At 48.9% G+C, this 18803-nt stretch overlaps 2 protein-coding genes across 2 annotated transcripts; both read left to right on the top strand.

Moving 5' to 3' along the window:
* Positions 1 to 5768: 5768 nt before the first annotated feature.
* F5B22DRAFT_552251 (uncharacterized protein) lies at positions 5769 to 6719 on the top strand. Its single transcript, XM_047972973.1, has one exon. The coding sequence runs from the start codon at positions 5899 to 5901 to the stop codon at positions 6385 to 6387; it is 489 nt and encodes a 162-aa protein (XP_047825244.1). The 5' UTR covers positions 5769 to 5898; the 3' UTR covers positions 6388 to 6719.
* An 851-nt stretch (positions 6720 to 7570) lies between these two features.
* Positions 7571 to 9335, top strand: F5B22DRAFT_552259 (uncharacterized protein). The gene is made up of 3 exons (XM_047972974.1): positions 7571 to 8672; positions 8726 to 8983; positions 9048 to 9335. Exons 1-3 carry the CDS (start codon positions 7865 to 7867, stop codon positions 9152 to 9154), a joined length of 1173 nt encoding a protein of 390 aa, XP_047825243.1. The 5' UTR covers positions 7571 to 7864; the 3' UTR covers positions 9155 to 9335.
* The last annotated feature ends 9468 nt before the right edge of the window (positions 9336 to 18803 follow it).

The raw sequence follows: 18803 nt of genomic DNA, 5'->3' as shown, positions 1-18803 counted from the left end.
AAGAGACGTCAACGGCCGATTGGTAATAGATGACCGGTTGGACAATGCCGCGTCGTTCAGGTATCCGGCTAATTGCCGTCTGACACTTCGGCAGCAGGGACACGCCTGGTTTAAGGAGGTAGAGTGGTGTATAATATGGATAGATAGGTAAACCCTCAGAAAGGCTGGACCCAGTTCAGGCTGGGTATGCGACACGTGGCTGTGAAGGAAAAGATTCTCGAAGACTTCCTATTCCGGCCTAATGTCCAAGCGCGCTCGTCAACTGATGAACCATCCTGTGCTTAATACGGGTTCTGATTAGGGATTCACATTCTCTACTTGGAATCTGAATCGTAAGTTCCATCTTCCCCAGCTACGGTGGTCTTGGATAGTCTTGGGTAGTCGAGAATTGGCAACTTCGATATATTAGTATGGCCATGGACATTTTTATGTGTATGTATGCCCTAACCTAGCTACATATATGTTCCGCTATTCAGGGCATACTCAGGTCAGCCCAGATGCCTCTAAACTCGTTCGATCTTGACAACTAGGCTGGCGCCGTCAGGCGGCACGTATGATGGCGTACTACTTACTTCACACATATACTTACTGATCTAGTGTACGTTGTAGGTTGTAGCTCAGTCCGTTGCCGGTAGAAATGCCGTTGCACAGATGGTGAAATCAATCTAAGTGAGCGCGGGTGGAGACTAAGCGCGCTGTCCCCTGAAATTACTACGTCGTAGTCTCGTAGATGGCTTCTAAGCTAATGCTGGACTAGCAAGAGAATGGTGTGGCCGCCGCTCATACGCCATTGCCACGAGAAAACGAGGAATGTCATGCAGCCTCATTTCTGAGATCTGCAATCTTAAATCATACCTGCGCTAATTGTTTTGTTATTGTCCGCATCATGTCTGTTCCGGACAAGGCTGAACAGAGCTTGAAACATCGAGAACCAATCGACCAATCCTGCTGTTCATTCCCAGTTTACTTTGTTGCGCCTGTCACCCTGGGGGGTTGCATTGCATCCGAGCACCAGGTAACAGATACGACGCAGGAACAAGTAATAGAATGCGGCATAAGATCGTTTTGCTATGATCCTTGGCAGGTACGTACCCTCGCATCTGCCAAGTAGTGCTACTTATTGGAAAAAAAAAAAAAAAAAAAGGTTGATGTCACTCACGTCGATATCCTGCTGATCTCGGGCTTGAGATGCCAAACAGCAGATGATTAAACATCCATGCTAGACAGAGTTGATGACGCCACTTGTTGTCAGTAGCTAGCGCACATTGTTTCATGGGGAAAAAGCTTTGGTAGTTAGCCTTTTTTAGATTCTTTAAACATCACTCATGGGAGGGCCATGATGCTAATCTGCATGGACCCCTCACATCGTCGGTGGCGTTGAGCACCAAGTAGTTGCTGCCGAGACCAGTGGTAACTAGTAATCACTTGATCATGCATAGAGTATGAAAGAAGACGGTCAAAATGCATACAAATAAGGTGTAACTTCTGCCAAGCTCAAGAGAGTGCCTACTCTTGATCGGCCACCGCCAGTAGGAACTACCCAAGGAGATATAACCCTTCCCGAGGTTGAATGCCCTTCAGAATCATGTGGTTTCTGGCACAGGCAAAACAGCCATTCTGTTACCATCCCTGCATAACGGTCTGCAGGGGTCAAGCATTTAGTATAGCTCCCTGTCATGCGGCTTCTAGAAACTGGTTAGAACCACTAATCGGCGGCGAAGGCAGATGCGCTGGGGTCATGGGCAAATTATTGGTGTAGTCCCGAAATCCTGACCTTGTTGGAGAGGTGAGTACCGGCTGTTGCATCTGCCAACGAGAAACTTCAAAAGCTACTTGACGAGTATCTGATCGCATTTATCCCCAGCAACTTGGAAGCGGAGCCAGTCTCGCCAGTGACCATATTGGGGTCTCTCGGATGACGGCTGGCACGGCCACAGGCTGCTCCTCGTATACCCAATTTTCAGACGAAAACCTCACTATTCATTACAAGCTCACAGAAAATAGGGCCCACAAGACTCAAATTTGTTATGTTTTTCCCGATGCAAAATAGAAGGCTTTGTGTTCTCATGATCAGATCATGCGCAAGAACTTCCTAGCCACTCCAGGTGTATATTTTCGATATCCATCCTAGGATGAAGCCAGCTATCTGGGCACTGATCAGGTGTCGTGCTCAGGCAAACTAGGTTGAAATAATGGCATGATGTTGATGGTCGACGAAAATTTGATGCATCATTCAGTATGGCTAGATCAGAAGCTCTAGGATCGACTATGACATAGCGCCGGCCCAGAGCGGCTTAGTTTGTTTCAGTCCGTTCTCGGGTTTGACTACCACTGGCAGACACTGGCTATTCGGGGAGTCTTCATACTCTCTACATACATGTAATTGTCGTAGTTGCTACCTACAGTTACATCAGCTCCTTTTCGACGCCAGACCAGAATACATAGAGCGAGTACTTACTTGATTGTCCCAGCCAGGTTGGGCTGTATCTCGTTTTTGTTTTTTTGTGTTTTTCGTTTTTTTTTTCGTTTTTTTTTCTCTTGTGAAGGAGGGAGGGGAGGAGGGATTAGACACTTTACTTGCACAGGTACTCATTCAGCTGGTGGAGATCTGAGTGACGACTAACAGTGAGGCGAACGAGACTAGTACTAGTCGCAAGAACGTCGAGGAAATGATCATTGGCGAATTACGTGTAGCTGCCTTCCATTCCATACCGCGCCTTGTGCCTGTTTGATGAAGCAGGAGACAAGTTTGCCCAAATTTGCTGCTTACGTGCGATGGGGAACCGAGGGCGCCGGACTCAGCCGAAATTGAAATTGTTGGTCTCCGAGGTGGAGGACGTCGAATGAGGCGCTAACGAGTAGCAAGAGACGCGTCGTTTCATCCAGCGAACTCAACCTACCAAGTAGGGAGCCCGTATGTAAGTATGCGGCAATGCGACGATGGTGGACTCTGATAGAATATCTACCTACCTACCTAGGTTGACCTAGCGATATAGGCAAGTACTTTGTATGAGTTTGCAGCAATCTGAGGCCCGGCTAGCTGGATACCTATACGAGATGTTGCTGACCATCCTTCTTATCCAGGTTGAGCTGCCCAGGTAGGTAGGTAGGCATTGTAACCCACAATTTCTCTCAAGTCACCAAAATAAAAAGCTTGTAAGTGAAGCTTGTTGCTGGAAGAGTGGTAGTGGTAGTTTAGCCCAAACGAGTGCTCTGGGTGAATCATAGCATGTGCTCGTTGATGTGTTCCGCACGCCATCAGGTTAATATATCGGTATTCACATATGACATACCTATAGCAGATACAGCTCACAGTCGCGTGAGTGTCTGTGTATAGGTGGGTGTACGTAGTATAACTGTCTGGATACCCAGGTCGGCTTGCCTGTTGCATGGTACAGGCAAGCATATCATATCAGATCTGGTCAGGTATGGTAAGGCGCTTATCCACTGAGTCTAACCCACATACTATCTACCTAGGTAGATAGCTTCGTCCCAAGGGTTTAATGCAACATAACCACGCTACATTCCTACCTACCGGTACATAGCTACCCACTCATTATATATGAATCTAATGTGATGGTATAGCTATAACCTATGGAGTGTATGCCGTACACGCCACATCAGGGGTGACCAAGGTGGAAAATATGCCCAAAAGCTTAAGTGGTATGAGCTAATACTTTCCTACCAAGGAAATAAGCTGATTCCAATGTCAATCACACCCATAGCATCGGGTATACCTACAATGTGCAAGATGCAAGCAAGAGGCGAGACGAGGCGAGGGTGGGGGTTGAGGCGATGACGAGGGTGAGCTAGGTAAACGAACCGGCAAAGGCTCCTCGAGTCTTTCTAGACTGCAGACCTTGGGACGCAGACCATGGCGTTGTCAACAACGAACATAGCCCGCCGCGTATTCCTACCGCATGTATACAGGCGACAGGCAGCATGCATGCATGCACCAGCGCTATAGGTAACATTGCTGGATGATACAATGCTGCTTGCGCACGTACCGTGTTTACGTGGAGCACAGCCTGCCACTATCAAGCACCGCATCCATGGATCTTCAAACACAGCGGCGTTCACCACCATCAGAGACTCACTTGCAATGGGCTGCAATGGGCCAATGCCTCTCGACGAAACAATGGTCTTGACAGGCCAGATCAAATACCAAACAAGCAGAGGTCCCGGTAACACAAGAGAACAGGCCTGCCTGAGACAACCTTTAATGCCCGCTCCAGCTGGCGTACTGTCATGTCAGCCTGCCCCAGCTACCAACTCCAAGGTAATAAATAGTATGCTCGCTCTGTTTGCGCATTAATATGCAATATTAGCAGCCACACGAGACATTGTTCTGCGCACAGAAGAAAAAAAAAGGAAATTGGTCCTGTGTCACTGGGTTGTATTACTATTTACCAATGTACAACCCGGACCTCCACAGTCTGCCGAGAGCATTTGCGTTTGACGTTGAACACGCTACGCTATAACTGTAAACCAGCCGGGGGATGAAGGGAGGGGGGGGAGAAGCCCGCCAACGCTCTCTCACGCACGCATCAATGATCAATGCATCAGCGTAGCAGCGTAGCAGCGTCGCAACGTGCCAGCAGCAGCAAAGGCGCAAGCGAGGGACTGAGCGAGCAACCTTGGAGATTTCTAGAATGCTTCTCTCGCCCTCTCTAGGGCTGAGCGAAGAAGACTCGACATTAGCTTCACGCTGGTAGGGTTGTCGTTTGTCGTCACATCAATATGTTGTTCCACGGAAGCCCACCCATGGAACTACGACACTGCCTACCTATCTCTAGGTACCTCTAAGTAAGTAGGTATGTACTACCTAGGTAGGTATGTATGTAGGTAGATCTGCACCAGGACTTGCCCATCAAATCGATCTCTTGTACGGCAAAGCGGACTACACTAGCTGCATCTGCACCTGCACCTGCATCTAGCGAGCCTCACTCATAACTGCTGTGGTACTGTCCATTGTTACCTCTGCCCGTACCTGACGTACTGTACCTTGGACTGTGGCTACATATGGGTAGCAGATACCTCTTCCTTCGTAGAAGTGTCGCTAGAAATGAGGTACCGTCTACTCGGTAGCTGGGTACTGTATCTACCAATAAATACAAGGGTAACATCAATGATTGAACCACGCAACTTACTTCATACATGGAGTAAAATACAGATATTATAACCATTGTTAAGCCTTGTTTTATCACGATTACCTTTGGTACCATCAGTTATATATATTAACTTATTACCTATACACCCAATGCCAATGTCAAGGCTACCGGTAACACTGTTGACCTATATCTTCTTATTACCTTATGTACTCAACAAGATGTTAGTGCATTGATAGGTAGGTAGCATAGCTGGTTTTATAAGGTTCCCAGGTAATTAGGTACTTAGTAGGTAGGTAGTAGCATATACACCCACGTAGCATTCCCCATGCTTTTTCTTTACAATCATCTCTACCTAGCTATCGTCCCTAATTTTGATCAATATCATGATCATTATTATCATCATCACTATTGCTATTATCTGCTATGTGCGCTTACAGTACCATCTGAGGATCTATTCGGCTGCCCAGGTCGCCTACTCTACAAACCCCTGCCTCAACCCCCCATACAGTATACATTCATGTAGGTAGGGAGGTATACTACCCACTAACCTGGCCATCCCAATGTCAGCCCTCTTGCGATATATATGGAGCGACCGACTATAATATCATGACATGAGCGTGTCAAGGATCCTAGCCCGTACTCTGCCCGTACGTACCGCGCGGTACATGCTACTAGTACTGGTACGCCAGCCACAATACACGCACGCCCCGGCGTCATCCCGTCATCCCATTACACGCCTCATTGTTTAGGTATTGTGTGGACACTCACGCAGATCTCCTCGAAATAAATGACCTGCAACATTGTCCCACCTAGGGTAGTTAGCAAGCTCGTTAGCAGCAAGCCCCATCTCAGGCCCTGGTCTGCACCACGATGCTGCTCGGCCAAGGCGTTGGTGCCGATGCCAAATGCCTTGATACGCTACCTACACTACCGTCTTCTGTCATCGTCGAGGCCTTGCTTTGCTTGCCTTGCTTGCTGTCCAATGCTCATACTGTCGGTCCACCCCTTCCATAATTTCCCATGCTCCCTCGGGACCCTTGTTTCCCGCGCTCTGTGCCTGGTGCTACGTGACTGGTACCGAAGTCACCCACCTACCGGTGCCCGCCTGTGTCTACTTCTACTCTACTATGTAGGTGGTAGTATCAGTACTGCTGTTGCTAAGTACACTTGCTCCATGCTCCATGCTCCGTGCTGTCAGTCAAGTCAGGCAACTCGCCGTAAGCTTCAGCTCCAGCTCCGGCTCCAGCTCCAGCTCGTAGGTAGGTCATCTAGGTAAGAGAGAGGGTTCGTGCGAGCATAGAGAGCATTCTTCAAGGCTTTCCCTTCTCCACAGCTGAGACTAGCTCGCCGTTTCTCTAACCCTGCTTCTTAGAACGTGCCTGATAATGCCAATCGTCAGGCCCAGGTAGAAGGTACTTATGAAGCGTGTGCTAATATCCCCCAATCGTGAAAATCTTCCGTATGCTACCCGCCCTGTTTCTTATTATATCTCCAGGTGCCCTGCCTTACTTAGACCAGGTGCCGTCCGCGTTTGCTGCTCCTCATGGTTACAGTACGAAAAGCAGCAAGTGCTAAGTCGAGTTTTCTTATAATACCTTGCCCTTCGAACGTTGTGTCAAAGCTTATACAAACAAACCTTTGACCTGCAATCTCTCTCTCTCGCTCGCTCTCTCACTCACTCGCCAACCCAACTCTATTTGTTATATATCGACGCTTTCGATACATTGGGAACGACATCGTCGTGGCTTATAAGGTGTGAACTATCAAGTTTGCGACAAAAGACGCCAGATACGCCCGACCAATAATTGATTCGGCTGTCGAATTGCAGCAAGTTCGTATCACTTATATGTTGAACATTCTTCGATCTTTGTTCGACCTATAATAGGGCGGCTTACCACTCCATCGCAAAAAGCAGGGTCATCGTTGGTTGGCTTAGCCAGTCATTGTGGTGCTGGCAGGGTCTTCCCGGCAATCTTTGGCTGCAACCGTTGAGCAAGCCCATCATATCGCATCAGCCTTTTCGCGGCAGGGTTAGGGAGTTTAGCGCGTGTAAATCGACAGGCGCGATTGATACCTGACGGCTTGCGCCGTGTTATTGTTGTCGCTGCTATCGGCATCGTGTTGTTGTTTCGTTCTTGTTGGGCTGGTGCTGTTGTCGTCGTCATTCATTCATTATACGACAGAGACAGCCGAGGCATACCGCTCGGCACCTTCTTGCACGGCACTCACATATAATTGGGTGTGCTTTGCATCCAAACCTTGATACGGTTCCTTTGGCCTTCCCTCTCGAGGCCTATCAAGCTCCAGCTTTCGTTTTCGCAACCCTTCCCCTCCAACGCAATTTCGCACTCCCGCGTCGTCCCATCACATCCGAAACACCATACATTATTACCCCATCTACTCGCTCATCCGTCGTTCAATCTTGCGGGTCAGTTCTTTCAGCCAGCGATTCCCGTTCTGGCTCCTTTGGCGTACCTCGAGACTTCATTCCTCAGTACAGGAACCCCTCCCTGCAACCCCTAACTTTCTTCTCACTATCGACTACACCGCTTCCTCACGAGTCTCAAGCCGCTCTCTCATCTACCGCCATCCTCCTAAGTGCTCTCTCACTAGAGAGGTTGTGGGCCGGTCGATTCTCGACGCGGCCAGCGCAAGGCAAACTGGCTGCCCTTTACGCCCAGCCACCTCCGTTGCCGGGGACGCATCGGCTGGGATCACCGTTCCAACCAATTTCAAACATCATTTTCCAGGGCATGGATGATAACGCTCGACGTCGTAGGCAGGAACAGGCCGCTAGTTCTTCCAACCCAAGACATACTCTTCACGATCCCAATGCATCGCGTAGGTCGTATGGTACTGGGGGTTTAGATAGGTATCGGCCTGCCCCTGTTCAAGCTGACCCTCCAGGCTCTCGAAGTATGGCCGCCACGACGTCGTACAGCGGGTACTACCAGGAGCCTGCGGCAGCATTCTCCCATTCAATACCACAAAATACAATAGCGTACCCGACCGATTATACACAAGACAGCAGGCAAACGCAAGGCTATAGCACATATAATACATCTATGCTATATAACGTATCGCCAGCTGGTACACAGAGCACCGTTTATGATACAAGTCAACAGTTCCCGTCACGGCAAGCTGCAGGTTTGCAGATGATGCCGTCAGATGTTGCCGGTCCATATTTCCCGAGCGAGCCTACCAACGCAGCTACGGCAGCCAGCCTACAATCGCAGACGGGATCCTCAAGCACATCGGGCGTATATCAACAGAACCCTGCGGATCAGCGGATGCTTCAACAGACTTATGGTGGTAACATGCCATCAATGAGCGGAATGGCACAGGCAGGGGCGTCTGAGCAGGTGGTCGAGGACCAGGAATACGCCACTACCGCAAATGCACCTACAGCTGCAGCTGAAACGGCCATGGGTCAGGCCTACGAGCAATACCAAGGTGCCCTAAGGGAAGTGTTCACGGGCATTCAAAACGGTGTGCTACAAACGGCCGCAGAATCGCTGCTAGGGGTTTCGGAGTGGCTTCTATCCAAAGTGGTAGAATTAGGTTCGCGTTGGTACCCCCCAGTCTACCTTTCTACGACTAATAGCTGACTCTAGGCCTTACTGGAGATGACGAATCTCTCTACCAAGACCGAGTCAAACTCTGGCGAGATTTTAACCACGCCTGGCTTTCACTATTGCAGAAGCAGAGAGACATGGTTGAATCGGGCCAAGCCCTGCAAAGAGGTCAAAGTCTGGTCGGCGAAGAGTATCTACGGAAGATGGGCCAGGATATTATACGACTATGCAACGGTATCGAGCGACACGGTTTGGTTGACTACGAGTGTGGCGTGTGGGAAGAACACATAATTGATAGTAGGTCCCTTAAGATGAATCTCCTTTCTTAACTTGATCTACAAGATATTAACTGGTTACTCAGTCCTTGGGCAATGCCTCGACGTATACGAGAATAGTCGCAACGAAGCCAGCTCATCTGTCTCTAACCCGTCTGGGGTCGGCCATTCTTCTCATCATGGGTCTCGATAGGATGTGGGGTCTGCCTAACCTCGGACAACAATAAATCACGGTTTACAGGTGGCAGACGAATAGCAGGGATTAATCATTGTAGCACTATATACATTGATAGGCGTTTCACCAGGCGTGTAATGGTCTGTGTAGACTTAGCTAGGCCGCCACTCATCGTCGGACTGGAGACTGTCGGTTGCCATTACACCGCTACAAAAGTTTTCAGGCATCAGGAGTTGTGGGTGCCGGCGTGGCATCGTGGGTGGCGATCTACCCCCCGTTCCGGATTGTACTTTTTTGCCAATGTATCATTTTACTCAGTTTTTGGGGCATTGGGACTCAGCAGGGCCACAGAGATGGCGGGCTAGGGGTGTTGGAGCATGTCAGACATTGGGAACTGGCGAATGATAGACGCAGCTATGCAAAGGACAAAGCATCGAGCAAGGACATGGGTTGAAACATAGAGTGGAGGCGTATGGCTGTACGAATGGAGTTTGAGGATACCCAAGCCTGACTTTAGAGGTAATGAGGGAAAAGGGAAAAAGCATCATAGACGGAAGCAACAGAAGAGACTGTTTGCGCTCTCGCGAGCTAATTTTGGCAATTAAAATTATTCAAACGTTATGCTCTCTCATGGTCGTCTCAAGGAGCTGCTTAGAAGACAGGGATAAGGAGATGTTTGGTAGGGCTTCATTAGAACGATGGCCCAGAGTGGTGGTTGACCATGAAGGCCAACCAACCCCCTGGCCTTGGCGAGTTAGCATCGTCCCTGGGCAACAAAGGTTGGGTTGTAGCGCTAGCGATGGCGTCTGAGGAGTATTTCGTTCTGATGCCTGTATGTACAGAACAGCTCATTGAAACCCGTGATTGCTCAAGTCCAGGAAACCACGCACAGCCCACAGTTCATGGCCAGACCGGTCATCGTCTATTAATCTAGGGTACGGATGCCCAATTAATAGAACAATTACGTAGTTATCTTGGATCAGCCTTCCTCATCAACTACGCTAGCGCAACTATATGACACAACAGTCCCCACGGTCAGGTACAAGAACCCTCAATCTCATTGCCATCCCTAGTCGGCACCCCTGCTTGGGTTGGCTTGTCTACTATGTGCTATGTATATGTATGTCTCCAAACGACTAGGATTGCCTCAGCCTTCTCCCACGCAGCTGGGTCCTCGTCGGGGACTTAATAGCCGGGAACCCAAGCTTTACCCTTTACCTATCCACAGTACCGAGTACACACAGAGTAGGCACACTACTGCCTGGGGGCTTGGATCTACGGGGATCCTCTCTTCCCCTTGTTCCTACTGTTTCCATGCCATCGCCAGTTGGGCATCAATCTGAATTGCCGCAAGACCGCCTTTGCACATTGAAGCGCAGGAACGAGGTTTATGCAACGTAGGTATTCAGCACTTGAAGCACGCGACCCGGGGGTTCGAGCATGAGATGTACATTCTGATCTGGTACGTTGCGGTACCTGGCTGATTGGACATTTCGTTTGACGCAGCGGATTCCACAAAAAGATAGAAGCTGCTTCACCAATCAAGTTGCTGCCCAATCGGAAAAAGCAAGCCACTCTGACTCGGCCCAGGGTGTAGAAAAGGCGTGTCGTAACTCTTCAGCTTACTTGTACCGGCCCTCTACACCATCTATAACTACTGCAAGGATAAATGACCAGCGCGTTCGCTCCCGGTATTTTGGTAGAGCAAGTCGTTTGCATGCCGCCCTTCCAATGTTGCTTCATGCCTTGTCGCCCCCTCCTCGCTCTGCGAACCCTCTTAGGCAGGGCTAACTATGATCATTGACCTTGCACACACCAAGGATACCAAAGATCTACCCAACCCGGCCATTATTGTGCGGCCCGCTCATGTCAACCGCGTGCCAGGTCTGGATCCCTCATTCCTGGCAATGGAGCAATCTGCTAGCACGTAGAATACCAGTTTCTGATGATGACGATGACAATGAAAACGCCAAGAAAGAAGCAAAAGGATGAGGGTAATACCATCCATCGTCGCCCACAAGTGAAAAACACTACCCTCGCGTCCATTGACGTACCCCTCACGTGGCGTCGAAAACGTGCTTGGATAGAAGCAGAGATCTTTCGCAAACACCTGCCCCAATGTAACCAGTCGGCATAGACATCATGCTGTATGCTACACCACTCGTCAGGAAGCGCTCGACCTGGTTCCCCGAAGCCACCTACCTGGTCATTAGGATGTAGGTACCTACACGTATTTCTAATTTGAGAACGAGTTACTCTTAATGCAATAGGGGTCCCATTTGATGGTGCCTTTTCACCACTGGTCAATGGCTTGGGCATAGTTACACACTGTCTATATTTCTCGGTATGGAGCAGGGCGCGGTCCGCCTCTGGGGTGGTTAAATGAAATTTGCCCATTCAGGGAAGGAGGCCAAGCAGGCAAGGGGCGCAAGGGTACACATTCTCATACGTTATTCCAATCGTATCCAGTGGCAAGTCTGTCGGTCGTCAGAAACACACGTTCATCATCATAAGGAGATCCATTAATGAAGTAAGCTAGAGACGGCGAGGCGAGGAAGGGGAGGAGGGTAGGTGAGGCGATTGCTGCTCCAGCAGGTTATTGGCTGCCAGGCCGCAGTGGCAGGAATAGCAGCAATTACCATTTCAGGCTATAAGCCGATACTGATTGGCCCAGCAGCGGCCAAGCATGGATGCAAGCCAGGCCCGCGGCGCAGTTTAGCCTCGACCACTCAGCGCACGGAAAGGGGATGGCTCGCACGTTGATCGCCCGGCTCGGGTTGAAATGACGCACATGAATTCCCTAGCGATCGGACCCGACACCTTGGGTAAGCTACCAGTGGATGGACGATGGAGGGATGGGAAGGGGATGGATGGCATGGATTGGCTGGTCCGGGTTAACGTGTGTGTGTGTATCTGGTCAGTGGTGTATACAAGCCAGAGGCGTAGAGTCTGCCTAAACACCTGCCTATACCGTCACGGCTGCTGACTCCAAAGACACAGTGGCCGCCAGCTCCAACAGGCTTGATATGTAGGTGGTATATGCTGCCAATTTGACCGTTGTCCCTTCCTCCGCCCTTCCCTACCCCGGCCGAACTGGCGTTGAGCTGGGATGAGCTAGGATAAGCTGATGGAACAGCTGATCTCGAGACGACAAGGGACGTTGCACACTGCCGTCATGCGCAATGCGGGACGTGAGGTAAGGTCAGGCCAGGTCAGGTCACCACGGGATGGAGCAGCGTCGGCCTTCAAAGAGTGTCACCTCGTGTACGTATCGCACGAGGTAAGCTGGATGCGATGAGCGTTGGCCCTACCTCTCACCTTTTATTCTCACCTAATGGGCTTGACACCCTCGACCCCTACCTCTGCCCCTACCCAAGGAACCCAGTCGAGCCAGTGTCTGCCCAGCGTGAGACGAAGCTCGGGTCCCGCGCGACCTCACCCCCAACCAGCTTAAGCGAGCGGATAAGGACATGGATTGGACGGCGATTCCAACTGGCACCCCAAAACCCAAATGGCATCTCCAGAGTACCGCATTCGACCGAGGACACATCCCAAGAAACCAGACAGCTGGGGGACGGGGAACAATTGGAGCATCCAACGGGCACATTCTATAGCATACATATGCACCAATGTGTCGTACCCAGTAGGTACGTTTACATCATTCGCACTCAATTTAACCTTTTTGAGTCAAGAGACAGTTTCTGATGTCTCAGATCAACGTCGCCATGCGCAGTATTAGCTGTGGGAATGTGGAATGTGTAAACACGACATATCTTGCCGGGATCCGACGGACCGTAACAATATCTATTCGTGTGCTCGAGCCAACATTCCGTTCCCCCTCTCGCAGGCCCCCAGCCAGTAGAAATCCGAGGCGGCGGCGCCCCGCGAAAGTCAATCGCAACCCAGGTGCCAGACTATTGGAAAAGGAGGCTGAATTAAAGCAACGTCGAAGAGCACATACTAGCCAGGTAGCGGCCCTGCGGTAGCAGATCTCTCGCTTGATGCTTCAGTACCCGTGTGCGTATTGCTTGTTTATTCAACATTTGTCATTTCCTTTTCCTACTACACCCCGTCACCATGCCAATGAAGAAGGGCACAGCAGCTGAGTTGGATTAATTGATTTCGGCGGACTCCCATCTGGGAGCTACCTACTCATCACGGGCCGAGCGTTCCATGAAGACATCCCTGGCTACGCAAGATCTATCTGCTGTGATACAGCTCGGCTACCCTTGTCGCGTTGTCCTCACCACATATACGTACAGTACAGTGCTCAGGCAGCGAGCGAGCGTAGTCATAGTAAAGAATACCTACCCTACCCTTACTCCTACCCGGGCCTTTCTCTCATGCTGGTACGTTGGTGGTCAGTTTCGCACCAATGCAAGTAGCCGCACCACTCATCCCAGCAGCAGAACGCCACGGCGGGTGATCGCATCTGGGTGCGACCTACATGAGATTGACGAGGAGGTAGGTAATATAGGTATTTGACAATTCCTAGCCGCTCGTACCACTGACAGTATCAGACACATCAATCAAATCAGTCAATTATTGACGGTAGCATGGTACAGCCGCAATCCACACACACACCGCCCCCCCACCCAATTCTTCTTTTTCCTTTCTTTTTGGGGAGGGGGTTGCCCACGCTGCTGGGACAGCTGCACTGTTAGAGCTCGTTTATGTAGTGTACTTATCTGCCCCTGTCGGTACCGTGCTTGTACACGAGAGCCAAATTTACACCTGCAAACCCAACTTTGCGCCCAACCACACACTCTCACACACAAGCACTACACATGTTCACCTACATACGACAAGGGATGGTAAGGCAGGTCGGGGTTGGTTGATTGCTCCCTGCTTGCACTTTGGAAGCATGAACATCCCGCTGTTACAGTGCAGGCGTCCCCGAAGAGCCGCGGTTTGAGCCCATGTTCGCCGTCTGACTGACTTGGGGGGTTATTTTTATTTTCTCATGTGCTGTTGTTGCATTGCCGTCGGTCGTAAGGGGGACGGGGGGAGACAGATATCCTTGCAATCACGCCCTGGGCGTGGCTTTACCTGATTTACCTACCCTATCCGTTACACTTTCTGCTTCAAGTGCACAGTAGGGAAGTGAGTGTAGGTAATAAATGTAGGTACCCATTTATCTATTTATTCATTTATTTTATTTTCTGTAGGTATTTCTTCATTGGGCGAAAATTCAGCAGAGCAGCAGGAGAAAAAGAAAATAGGCCTTGCTTCTTTGTCTCCGCCCGGGTCCTTTTTTCTCTTTTACCCCCCTGTCAAGCGAGCGCTTATGAGCTTGCTACTTATAAGCTAATGCATCACGACATGTTTCTTTTTGCTCTCTTCTTTTCTCGACCCTTACTTATTTGAGTTGTGTTTGTGCAATACAACTCAACCTACTGACTACTGTGCACATCTGAGACAGTACTTAGCTTGACAGGGAAGATACAAGTGTTGATGACTAATACTGGTTACTGAGGAACTCCCCCAATATCTTACCCGGTTATTTTCTCATCCATGGCTCACTCTACTGCCGCGATTCGAATTAGTGGCCCTGGTACCTGGAATTACCTGTGGTCAACTACCTACCTTCGTGGGTAATGGAATGTGGCTATGATGCTTTTACGCCTAATTACTTTTAGGCTGTGGTTGTGGGTTCTGGGTTATGTGTAGCATGTGCAATCCGATGTAGTTGCACTGGCTTGCAGCTATCTCCCTAACCTCTGGTAGCGTAGCTACGTTACCTGCTTGATCAACACATGATATTGGGCGAGCTTGACCCTACCTGCTTGCGCACTAGGAAATTGTCCAAGATATTCGGTGATAGCCAGCGGCATAGACTATCGGCGAGATCACCAAGCTAAGCGGAGGGGAAGGCGTGGTCTCCCCAAGACAATCTAGCATACGTACCTATCTAAGTAGGTATCTATATGGGGTTCACCTCACAGGACCTCAAATGTTGTGCCACCAGTAGTTCGCCGCAGGTTCGTTCTCCCGTGGCACTACATTGCCGTACCACGACGAGGATGCTGGAAGGGTTACGGCTCGGAGATATATGTATGTACATGCGCGGGTAGGTATGTAGGGTATGGTTCACGTAGTTCGTGAATGGGTAATGTAAGTATGTATGTATGCATGCGACAAGAATACGTGCGGTATGTACGTATGTAGGTATGTATATGTATGTACCTTGAGTGAATGTGTGCGCCGCGATCGGCAGCGTTTCATTTTCGGATCTGTCATGAAACAAATTCGGCAACTAGAATACCTAGTCTTTGCCTCGTTTCAAGCGTTACATATTTAGAGGGAGGATATTGTTATGCTCCTCTCGAAGACGTACCAGAGGTACCCATTGCGATCTGCCTTGTCCAATCTAGTGGCTGTCGTCCACGGACTCACTCCTGTGTTTGGGCGTCGGCAAACCGGGTAGTGGGTGGTCAGGCGATGGGAGGTTGGCAGGTTTTGTCGAGTTGTTCTTATCAGCCCTTAAAAAATGTCAGACATGTTATGCAATGGGCGGCAGCGGCGGCTATTGGTTGGTCTTGGAAACGTTGCGGGTGCCGTCATAATGCGGAGATGGTGTGGTGCAATGGTCGTGATGCGTTGTTCGCCGGGGACTTCTGGTCGAGATCTACGTTATTAAATGCCACTGTGGCGTTGCTGTGCTGTACCATAGGTCGCCTTGCGTTCATGCAAGCGAAATCCTTTGAAGCGAATCCTCCTAATATTATTAATTCCTTTTGATGCCTCTTATGCGTGCGTGCGTGTGTGTGTGCTGTTGTTCCTCTTTACCTTATCCTCAGCCCCCGGGAATGGGTGCGTTGTGGCTTAGATGGCCGAGACATGGAATACCGTCTCGGGATACTAAGCAGTCAGTAAATATCTACTTGACCTGTTGGCGCTCGCGACTAGTGTTACTGGATGCTTCAGAAGGTAAATACTGTCTTCACGTTTGCCAGCACGGTGTTAAATCACTCAGAACTGTGGGACGGATTCTTTTCGTAATTTGAACATTATGGTATATCGGCCATAACATAAAGCTCTCTAGTGATGTGGTGTCGACGAAACGACGCTATCGCAATGGATAAACCCGTTAAAGAAGACAGGCTCGCGCACAGGAGTGTTGGGGGCACATGTAATGGGCTAGTACGCATCGCACTGACAACCATAATGATGGGCGTTCTATAAGTGAAGACTTCACCTATGCTGACTATATCTATCGTGCAGCTTATATAAATTTTCACCAGAGAACTCTCACAGCTACTCAGATGAAGATGAGTTGAGTTAAGTGAGCTCAGCATCAGTCACGGATGTGAGTGAAGACTTGAAGCTGACACAAAGGGAAAAGCATATGAAATCTATAAAGGTGGATGACGATAACAATGCTGAAGCGAAGGAGACGCATGTGTTTCATGGGCTGTGTGAAAACCTGAGTTCGACGATCTCCGTAGTTACAATGGGATGATACGATGAACACAGCTGCAATGCGTACTACATTGGAAGATCGGGCTTGGGATTGGAAGTCTAGAATACAGGTTCACCTCTCATGATCTCAGGCAGCTCGAATATTAGGCAGGGCTGCTTCACTAGATGTTGTTGGAAGGAAATGGTAATCGTGATGGAAAAGCATCCACTGCTGGCGATGAAAACAGGGTGATTTTGATTTCACAGCAAAAATGTAGTGGTCATGATTTTAAGTAGAGTTGTGTATCCGACAGACCTGGGAATGGGAGACTCTGATTCGAGAATCAATGAGTCATTGCCTTTACCCCTATTTCTAGACCAGCTCTCTGCGGATGCCTATATTGATACAGGACCAAGGGATGCTTTAGCCAAATCCAACACTCAACTAAATACCAACGATAGAAGGATTACCGACTACAAATACTGCAAGACTACGATGGAATATCTTAACGGCCTTGTGCTGCTTCTAAGATCGCAGACAGTCTCGCCATAGGAAGAATACAAGCACCCTTCGGTGACATTCATATATGTGCATACATACATACCGCATTCTGGCTACAATTCAAGTATTGTATGTGTAATCTTCATAAGACAAAAAGTTGTTAGATTCTCACCCTACCTCAGTGCAGAGGAATGGTGATTCAGCTGAAATTGCGCAAAGCTTGTGATTGTTTCCGCCACGCAAGCATCATAACTCACTTCGCGATCATTGTCGTCCTACGCGTACACTACTTATTTACTCGCAGCATTCATATCTAACAGGGCGCATTTCTCACTTATAAATTTGTGGGATTTCCGCGACATTTGCTCTGTTTCATTTGGACACTGGAGCTATGGTGTGTCAACCGATGCTTGTTATTCCCAGCACAACGAGTGAACAAAGTGACGTTAATCATTTTTAGAATTACCAATAGAATTAGAGATCATTAGAAGCCTTGTGCTGCTCATCAATATTTCTGATTCTGAGCTTCTATCGACAGAGTCAGATGTATACCACCCACTTCAGCTCATCTCGAACTCCTTCTGAGACTATGAGACAAAAAGGGGGTTCGTTCTACAGCTGAAGTTAGCTATACAAAGCAGCTCAAGATCCCATAAAAGATCCTGGCACTTTACTGAACTTCCTCCTCGGTTCCTACTTCAATCTTGCTAGAGGTACATGGAGCAAGTGCTGGATGACTGGACTTGGAATTGAAGCTATTCACATTACGTAGAATGCTATGGACTTGAGGTGTATATGGCACATTTGAACCCCTTCACTCACAATTTGGAGCCTAGTTTCGATTTTATATAATTGGATCGGCTGTCACGATCCTAAAGTTATAGATGACGAGGCTCGCTGAATATAGCCCTAGCCTGGCCACGAAAGGCTTCAACACCTTCGTCCAACAACAAGTACCAATATAGTACCTCACGGTTGCAGTTCTCACATCGACCTTCCTAACCTCCGAGGTCCTTCAACATGTCTCAAATTGAAATGGCAAACTGGCCTCTAGCGTCGAAGAGAATTCGCCAATTTATTCATATCAGATCGCTATTTCCATCAGTTGAAAACCACTGGGGTAATGGCGTAGTTTGTCGTTGCGCGAGTCAACTCTAAGGCTCAACTTGAAACTGTGTATGTATCGTTGAATTTAGGTTGAGGAGTTTAGATATGCCTCATAAAACAGGGAAGCTGATTGTATACAAGTGTAATTCACATCTTTCAATGTCCGCATTCTTACCGGCCACATTTCAGCTACACGTGGGTGGTACTGCTTCCTGTGTGATGAAGAACTGGCATAGAATGCATCAGCGGATAAGAGTCAAGCCCCGTCTATGCCATGCGGTCTTCTATCAATCACGATATCGGAGCGTTTTTTTTTTTTTTTTTTCTCTTTTCCCCTTTTCTAATTGACTACCTAGGTAAGCAGGTATTTGAGAAGTTATCATTACAGATAAGTCGTCTTTAGTTGAGACTTTGCTACTGTTAGTTTGTCACCGAAGTGGGTAGAACTAGGCTAATCCGACTACCATAACAATTTACCTTGATGAAACTGTAATTGACTTGGACTTGGACCTGGACCCTTATTTTGGTGTCTTTAGTGTTAGGAAAAAAACTCTAGGTGTTTGCTACATGCATTCGAACGAAGCGCGCTAATAAATGGGACGATTGACGTAGCCCGTGAACTATGCGCCTTAGTCTATCTAGTGTAGCTTGCGAGGT

This window comes from Xylaria bambusicola (genome assembly GCF_022495145.1).
Source record: "Xylaria bambusicola strain CBS 139988 unplaced genomic scaffold F5B22scaffold_82, whole genome shotgun sequence".
Lineage (NCBI taxonomy): Eukaryota > Fungi > Ascomycota > Sordariomycetes > Xylariales > Xylariaceae > Xylaria > Xylaria bambusicola.
This window is presented reverse-complemented; position numbering and strand designations above follow the sequence as displayed.

What these genes read in the sequence shown, in the direction of transcription:
- F5B22DRAFT_552251 (XM_047972973.1), top strand. Translation starts at nt 5,899, where the DNA reads ATGACCTGCAACATTGTCCCACCTAGGGTAGTTAGCAAGCTCGTTAGC.
- F5B22DRAFT_552259 (XM_047972974.1), top strand. Translation starts at nt 7,865, where the DNA reads ATGGATGATAACGCTCGACGTCGTAGGCAGGAACAGGCCGCTAGTTCT. An exon ending in ATCCAAAGTGGTAGAATTAG is followed by an intron (nt 8,673 to 8,725) that starts GTTCGCGTTGGT and finishes AGCTGACTCTAG; the next exon opens with GCCTTACTGGAGATGACGAA. An exon ending in GGAAGAACACATAATTGATA is followed by an intron (nt 8,984 to 9,047) that starts GTAGGTCCCTTA and finishes CTGGTTACTCAG; the next exon opens with TCCTTGGGCAATGCCTCGAC.